Source organism: Oculina patagonica, unplaced genomic scaffold (assembly GCF_052425735.1).
Source record: "Oculina patagonica isolate OP01 unplaced genomic scaffold, crgOcupat unplaced800, whole genome shotgun sequence".
Classification (NCBI taxonomy): Eukaryota; Metazoa; Cnidaria; class Anthozoa; order Scleractinia; family Oculinidae; genus Oculina; species Oculina patagonica.
This window is the reverse complement of record NW_027558692.1, coordinates 1-8888: the sequence shown is the minus strand read 5'-3', so window position 1 is coordinate 8888 and position 8888 is coordinate 1. Positions and strand designations below refer to the sequence as shown.

The window sequence follows — 8888 nt, the reverse complement described above, 5'->3', positions numbered from 1 at the left end:
TCATAGTACGTATGTAAGTTGTGAGAATCTCACTACCAATACTTTCAAGACAATTTTTCGCTGTTGATGATCAGTTGCTTAATTCTCGTAAAACTCATGAATTTGTGTTAATATTTTAACTGGCGAGAAAAAAGATACAGATGCAGGGTTAACTGTCAATCTCACCAGTGAAAGTTTGCGCGCCAAGGAAGACTTCATTTCCAAACGTTTCTGGAAACCGGTATGTCACAAAAAGGATTCTACATTTGACGAGAAACCCTGCCGAATGGCTCCATGTTTGCGCACAGGGCGGAAACGCCGGAAAGAAAGAGATTTCGAGTAAAACTCTCCCTACATTCCTGTGTCACAAGGTAATTCCGATTGTTATATTCTAAAATAAAAATATAGCGCAAGCACTGGGAAGCAATCAGAAAGTTGTGACGTCAGCATATACGTCATGTTGCTAAGCAACACCGAGAAACCCCCCTGATCAGACAAATTTAGGAAGAAAAGCTTCTTCAAATACATCTCAGCTTGTACACACCTTGTCGCCGAACAGTGATGGGTAACTGCCACTGTTTGCGGTAATCTGGAGGCTGATTATCCAGGAGAGTGTTTAGTCCACTGGATGAGATCACAATATCAGCTTTGTGCTTCTTGGCAAGACTGACAGCAATTGGATCCTCGCTTACAACCTGTGGTGGGAAGGGAGGGGTGGGGAGGTGTAGTTGGTCAGTATCCTGTGATAACACTTTTATATCAAATCAAATATGATTTACCGTATTTCCTCAAAAAATAGCGGGGAGAACATCAATATGATCATTTTTTGCAACAGAAGGGGGTGATTATTCGATGGAAGGCAATTAATTGAGGGGGGTGATTATTCAAATATGGCTCGCTGAAAGTCATGCAGTGAATATTTTGTTTTGCAATCCTATTCAATCATAACAGAATCACATCCTAAATATTGTATTTCTAATATTAAGTGTTCTTAATTTGATTTCTCTGACTAATTTTTTCAGTAATGTTGGGAATTTTAAACTTTACAAGGAGAGGGTGAAAGAAGGGGGGTATAGAGAGGGGGATTGATTGTTCAAGGGAGGTAAAGGGGTGGTGGATTATTTGAGGGAGGTGATAATTTCGGACATTTTCACCACAGGGGGTGAATATTTGAGGGGGTGATTACTCAAGGGATGGCTATTTTTTTTATATATACTAGTTGTACCTATCGGTAAGTGCCAACGAGCGAAATACTCATATTTGTTCATAAGAACAGATATTGAATGGTTTTTAATATAACTATATTTGAAATGACCAAAATATGGTAAATTGTATTTTAGGTAATATGCGAATAAAGTGCTATTTCTCTGGTGTTCATAAATGACACAGACTTGGTAGCCTGCGTAGCAGGCGCCGTAGTTTCCAGCGCGCGTATTCTCGCGATCGCGCACTCTTTTAACAAACACACTAAAAAACGTACACAGATGTCTGCTACGCAGGCTACGGGTTTGACAGATAGATAACTCTTGACAAATCTTTCTTTTCAACGTTAAAATGTCACAAAATGTAGGCAATAAATGAGGTTTAATCACTGTATTTTAAATACAACAAGCGATGGTTAAAATGTTTCCGTCCACAAAAGTGATAGTTGCATTTCAAGAACTTCTTATAAATCAAGTCCCAAAATCAAAACTGCTAAGATGCTTTTTTAAACATAATTTTCAGTAATCAGAGACAGTAATGCACGGGTCAGATTTCAGTCTCGCATGCGAAGTGTCATGTTCAGTTACGCAAAACTTGAACAATTTGAACAGAAAACAAAACTTGAACGGTCAAGGATTATTTGGAGACAAAACTTTTATTTTAAGTTAACATTACATTTGCCGTTAGAAGCAAAAAACGTTTGACTTTCTTGTGTGTATGACATGCAGTAATTTTAAGCCTGGTTTTCACTAGCGACGCAAGCACAAGCGCAAGCATAAGTAGTTCGTGCCAAGTGAAAACGAACGTCGACATAAGCACAAGCACATTAGCATAAGAATATGATGTTTACAAGTTAGAAGGCTCCGTTCTCGACTCCGTTCTCCCTGCAAATATTGTGGCAGAAACTCTCAGAAACTCTCTCTCCTCTACTCGTGTGACGAAGAAAGTGAAAGCGACTAATAAAGGAGAAAAACGAAACATTTGGGATTATAAATATTTTTAAAGAAAGCATTCGTCTCCGTTTTTGTCGCTACTCGAGTCCGCGCTTGGGCCTTTTTGTTTTTTTGTCTACACTTCTCCGAACATTCTCGAAAAACGTTTATCAAAATCAACCGCGGCCTCTGTGACTTTGTTCAAAAATTATGCTGGAACGAGTACTTTAATTGGCTAGACAGGGCTAGACGTAAACAATTTTCTTGTGCTTATGCGATGCTTGTTTTCACACGAACGCAAGCACAAGCGCAAGCACAAGAAAAGGAAAAATTTTGATCCTTGTGCTTGTGCTTGCGCTTGTGCTTATGCTTGCGTCGATGCTGTTTTCACGATGAAATAAGAGCTGTTATGCTTGTGCTTGTGCCTGCGTCGCTAGTGAAAACCAGGCTTTAGTGAGCGTCGCTTTGTATTGATGTTATTCCTACGCGGAGCGAAAATGCGTGCCATGATTTGGAATAAATCATCGGTCAAACAATTACTATAAACACAATCAACACTAAAAGGTAGCATTTACCCGACTTCAGCATTCTCATAAGTCAAGAAAACTCTATTTGAAGTCAACAGTCCGCTTTTGATTTTCATGTCTCTCTTCGATCGTAAATCAAAGGACTCCAAAGTCGAAAGATTATTTCATCGCTTTGAAGACCTTGATGTTCATTTTTTCGGCGGTCGAATATTGTGCAGGGTATTCTCTTTCGATTTATAGTTCCCTAAAGATGTATTGATCGGTAAAGGAATGAATGACCACATTGAAAATTTTAACAGCGAGCCGCGTGGACGCCATTTTGGACATTTGCTCTCTAGCAAGGAGTGAGAGACTGGGAACCAGTTGGGAAGAACAATACAACCCAAATATGGGGTTTACTTACACCCAAATATGGTAAAAAAAAAGTCCCTTACGCAGAACTTAAGATTTTCTCTGCCTATACACTCATACGCACACGGCTCTATGATTCTGCCGCCTCGACAGCCTCGCCTCTTGGCTCGGCTGTCTCGTTGGCAACAAGAAAATAGGGTAATCTATATATTAAAAATGATGATCAAATACCTTTGGAGAATTGCTCTTCACTGCAGCTGATGTCACAACTCTTGTGTTCTCATCTGGAACAGCAGAGACTTCTGATAACATGATGCCGGTATTTTCAGGCAAGCACAGCTTTGGAACATTTCCCTGTGTTAGCAATAACAAATTAGTTTTAGACTATTGACTTAAAACTCCTAAACATTGTCAGAAAACAAGTGGACATATTTGCTAGATAAATGTTAATAATTTTAAAATGTTGAAAATTTATATCAAAACTGGGGGTTTTATTATATCTCAAACAAAAATGTCACAATTATACCAATTTCCATGGGGAACTGGCTGAGTCACAGTGACATGCTTGCTGATTACTCAAGCCAATACTGTAGGTATATGTAGATGATGAAAATTGAGATTGCTAGGTTAGAAAATAAAACTTTGTAAATTTTCAGTTGACTTACCACTTGCAGTAATGTTTGCTCAAAAGTCAATACTGCATCTGATTTGAAGACAGCACCAACAGCTAACCCAATTGTCTCCTGCAATGAGTAGTGCTGCTACGTGGAAAGAAAACAAAATTAACGTTGGTAATCAAAGTACATGACACATGAATTCCAGTCTTTGAAAAATGTCAATATTTCCCAGATCGAACAAGATCATGGATTTTTTTAGATGAAGTGCTGTATAAATTCACATTATACAACAACAACAACAACACACGCCTTATTATTATTAACAATACAAGCAGAGGTAAAATACTCACAGGGTATTTGCTGATGATTTCCTTTAATTTCCCTTCAACTTCAGCCTAAAATAAAATGAAAATATTTATAACCACAGGAATGTTCTGTTGAGAAGAGTTTGGCATTGATTAAAAATAAGCCTGATCAGGTCTGAAAGCATCATCTTCTTCAACTCCAGTTTCATAGCAACAAGTGAATAAGATTAATGTTACTCCCCTTTGGCTCTGGATGGGGTGCCTGTGGTAGTATCATAGGTAACACTCCCCCACCAACGTTTTTCAGGTTGCTAGCCAATCCAGGCATTTGGTTTGTTGAAGGAGGCCCTGCCAGAGTAAATTCCGACAAGCGACATGGCCAGAAACGGACTTTGAGAAAGTCTAAGAAAGTAGTGACAGCACATAAAATAAAATCGCGACAAACGACAACCCTTTTGGAAAAACTTAAATTCTGACAAGGAGAAGCAATTTTCCTTTAATTCAACTACCAACAGCGACGGGAAGTGTGATAAAACAGCGATGGGAAGTGCGATAAAACAGCGACATGGGACATTTTTAAATTTAGACAAGCGACACAGGATCCCCCCCTGACAGGGCCTCTTGAAGAGCAGCGAAGAATGACAAGTAAAAAAAAAGATGAGGGTTAGTTGGAGTTCTTCACACTAATCCTGTTTTTCACACTGCTCTCCAACCAAATGAGTGCCTGGAACAGGCTATTACAATGCCTGACAGTTTACCAGTAGACTGGATGACAGAGAGAAGAACTGTTCATGTCAGAGTTAATTGTGTCATTAGGTCACCGCTATTGCAACTTCCACATTATCTATTTTCTATGAAACCAGATTTATTACTTATTGAAGCAAGTTACCTTGAAATCATCCCAAATGTCAGGATGAATGAAGTTGTACAGATGATGATTGGTCTTTGCATGTCGATGCACAAACTGTTGGTATTCTTCTTGTTCAATCAACACTGTGTTCTTAATATCCTGACAGGAAGAAGATGACAAAACACATTATGAGTTAATAGAGAGTGATGAACAGGCAAAAGCAAGCAGTGTTGTACACACAAAATTAGTGTCTTGTTGGAAAAACATCTAGAGTCAGAAATAGTTTTACATGTAGATGAACAAACTCAATTTGAGTAGCACTGGTGTTCCCATACCATATACTGTATTTTCTTGATTAAACGCCGGATACCAAATAGATGCTTGGTCTGCAAGGTGCAGTTGAAAATAGGCCCCTAGGGTATTTATTTGAGGTATAATAAGCAGTAGGTGTCTTAGCCAGATTCATTTTTGACAAAAATAACGAATAAACACCGTTTCTTCATGAAAACTGGGCTTGAATAAACTGCAGGAGTCAAATAAAAGCCGGGTACATGAGGTTAAGTTATCAATCAATTAATCAATCAATCAATCAATCAATCAATCAATCAATCAATCAATCAGTCAATCAATCAATCAATCAATCAATCAAACAATTGATTGATTGATTCATCGATCTGTCAGTCAGTCAATCAATCAGTTATCAGAAAAGGTGTTTAAATAACAAATGAGTAAAATCATACAAGAGTTAGCTACCGGTATCTAACAATGTACATGTAATAACTAAATAAAAAAGTGGGAATTAGCAGTATAGTCACAAACCTGAACAGCTTTCATCTCTTGCAAATCCACTTTAGCTAGCTGCCCAGATCTTAATGTCTCAAATACCTTCAAAAACATTTTCTGACTTTCAATACTTATTTTTGACACAAAAGGGAACTCCATAGCTGAACCAAGGCAAGCTAGGGCACCATTAGATCCACTTCTCTCAGCACCACTACTATTAGTCCAATTGTTCATTTTGTGCCCTGCAGTTTCCAAGGATCCCATGGTTACATATGTATTTATGTCATCACGTTTATTTAGTATATTTTCTTCATCTTTGGGTGAGCTAAGATGTTTCTCTAGGAACTCCACAAAGGATGGCCGACAAGAATATTTCTTGTAGTTTTCTTGTGTGAAAAAGACCTCATCTTGATGAACTGAAAATGACGATTTTAGCCTAAAAGTATGAAAACAAAATACATAAACAATTAATTAACAAGCCAGAATGTCTTTTGGTAGGGTGCCCCAGTTAGGACACCCTCTTAGTGCTTTATTATGACATTGCCCGCTGTCACACGAATTGTTTTATATGATTGACTCGATTATTCTGCTACACACACACACACTGAACACTGAACTCTCAACTAGTCCAAAATGATGTAAAATGTACCTATCATATGTGGGTTGAGTTTGTTGTTGGTTTTTCGTCCTTGCTCCGAGGGTTTTTCTCCGGGTTCTCCGGTTTTCCTCCCTCCACAAAAACCAACACTTCTAAATTCCAATTCGATCTGGAATCAGTGGGACCAAGAAGAGCCACCTAGTGGAAGATCCCACTGTAAATTCCCATTTATTTTTTTATTTATTTTATTTTATCAGGCCCACAATCCACAATCGGATTTCCAACCAAAATTATACAGCTGAATTATAGAAGCAGATAGAACTGAGACGTCGAAAAACGTATTAAAAAAATAAATCTTCAATCATACATGCACATGTATCACACTTCCTGATCGTGTGAAACAAAATGCGACTTCTGTATTAGATAGACTCCACTTTTTGTTTGCTTACCGTTCAGTGCCCATCGTTGTATTGGAGTATTTCTCACAAAAGACGCGAATCTGCTAAAAGTTGTCAAAACACTCTTCACCCGCCATATTTCTTTTTCCATGGCCGTGAGCGATTGGTACATAACTTTCGAACCCATTCCTCCGCCAGAAACGCGGGACATTTTACGCGGGACGACTCTGTTGCACCAGGAGCCCATTACCATGAGCTCCTGGTTGCAACCGAAAAGTGAAAAGGAACATAAATAAATGCTTAACCAACAAAGCAAGTTTGGGAGCCGATTTTTTATTCAATATCTTTTTTATATTCAGTGTCCCGCAAGAAAAGTTGTCCTTTGTGGCATACCGGGATAATAAACATTTTAGAAAAAGCTTGTTCGCTCATGATGGCTTTTTGCGTGATTATGGACCTCGACTGCGTCTTGGTCTATAAACAAAAATGAACTTGGCAAAAATCCAGCCATATTGACCTCACGCTTGGAAAATAACCCAAATCATACTAACTAATATACGTATTAATGAATCGTACATGTGGGAAGAATTGCCCTCGGCGCATTTTTATTATTATTTTCCTTCTATTTCTCCTTGTATGCCATAAGCTATAAGAAGTCACACTGACAATGGCTTATTCCAAGTCCTTTCCATTTCTTATTTTTTTTTCGGCTTGCCATGTTGCCAGGCTGTGAAAGTTGCCTTTACTATCATCAAATTATATATTTGCTTATTTTCTGTTTTGCGATAATATTTAGCAAAGTAAATTGTTTTTCCCAAAAGTGTTGTATCCGTCAGCACTTGTAAATGTGCATTTTCAAACGAAAAGTTCTGAGGTCCCTCCAGTTCTTTTGGAGAGCAGATCTGGTAATAGTTATGAAACATAGAGAAACTCATTGTCTATGTACATTGTATTTGTTACTATTTATTTTTTTGATCCGTTGTCTATATCGAGAACTTTCCAACTTCCATCAGCTCTATTTCATTCCTTTGCGATCGGTCCTTGTTTTCATCGGTCCTTGTTCTGTTATCAGCGAATAATGCCTTCCAAAGGTGACCGCTTATTTGGTTCATGAAAACAAACTGCGCGGATTTTCTTAGCAGATTTAAAGCTCTCTTGAAATCTTCTCTTACGAACGTTGGATCGACTTAGGACACATCAAAAGCCAGTTGAAAGGACACAATGATCAAATAGACAAAGTACTGCACCCAGAAGCTTACAAGAACGCACTTAAAGAGAAATATGAGCTGATTCAGTTTCTTGGTGATACTAATGTTGTTTTCTGCTAATTCTCGGACGCTTACATAGTTTAATGTCGCCACAACAACTGATATCTCTAAAGCGTCCACAATGTACGCTCCGATGATGGCCTTAGCTGTAGATCCTAAGTCAGCGACCCAGTACAAAATGCTACCAAAGCGCACTATACATAGAATGCAAATCAGAGCTAGAAGCCACATTCGAGAGACCTTACACAGTCGCCAAAAAATATCCAACATTCCTTTCCATCCTTTTAACTTCAAACAGAAGCAGATAAATATGGTGCGGCTGAGAACTTGAGAGCAAGCAAAAGCCAATTCCACAATCATTGCGGTGTTGTAATCAACGAAAGTGCCATTTACGCAGTTGTAATGCGGATGTTTCATATTTTTGCCGCAGTAGAAAGTTTGAAGACAATACAAGACCAGTCCAGGGAGACCTGCAAACTGAAGAAACAGGAGAATGATCAACTGTATAGTCCAGGGCGTGTCGCTTGGCTTCATTCCTTTTGAAGAATCTTTAACAATCAGAAAACTTTTCTCCGTACATCCACTCACGGACAACATTATGAAGTCAAGCGTGCTGTAGTTTCCACAACTTAGTAGCATCAAGCGCACTGGAAAAAATCGAGCCAGTTTGGCTTCACTTTCCAGTTTCAGTTTCCACTGATATTGTTTCAGTTTCCTAAATTTCTAGCGGATGAGTCCAAACAGGCAAGTTTCCACATTTGTCGCCATCAGTTCAGCTGCTGATGGGTTTGAAAAGAAATCGATCATTTTCGTACCTCAGAACGTGATCAGAATGCTGAAATGTTATCCATAATTCCATAAATAAAATCCCTTTCGAAAGAAAATTTCTGTGTTCAAGTAAAATGAAAAGCTGAGAATTTGGTCAAAATTTTTGCTGTCAGCTAAGCAATGACGCACTTTTTAACGGATAGCTGAGATCTAAGATCTGCAAAATTACTGATCATGTAGTAGTTGAGAAATTGGCTTAAATTTTATCTGTTAGCTAAGAAATCGCCGATTTAACTGATTACTGTAATC

General features: G+C 38.4%; 2 protein-coding genes across 2 annotated transcripts; both read right to left on the bottom strand.

Moving 5' to 3' along the window:
* Positions 1-523: 523 nt before the first annotated feature.
* LOC144641275 (little elongation complex subunit 2-like) lies at positions 524-6688 on the bottom strand (the record flags this gene model as incomplete). The annotated part of the gene is made up of 7 exons (XM_078500304.1): positions 6595-6688; positions 5584-5983; positions 4804-4923; positions 3960-4004; positions 3658-3753; positions 3224-3346; positions 524-674 (listed from the first exon to the last, which is right to left on the bottom strand). Coding segments are annotated over exons 1-7 (949 nt in total), but the record flags the coding sequence as incomplete, so codon positions are not given.
* Positions 6689-7525: 837 nt separating this feature from the next.
* LOC144641276 (uncharacterized) lies at positions 7526-8421 on the bottom strand. Its single transcript, XM_078500305.1, has one exon. It carries the CDS (start codon positions 8406-8408, stop codon positions 7731-7733), a length of 678 nt encoding a protein of 225 aa, XP_078356431.1. The 5' UTR covers positions 8409-8421; the 3' UTR covers positions 7526-7730.
* Between the last annotated feature and the right edge of the window lie 467 nt (positions 8422-8888).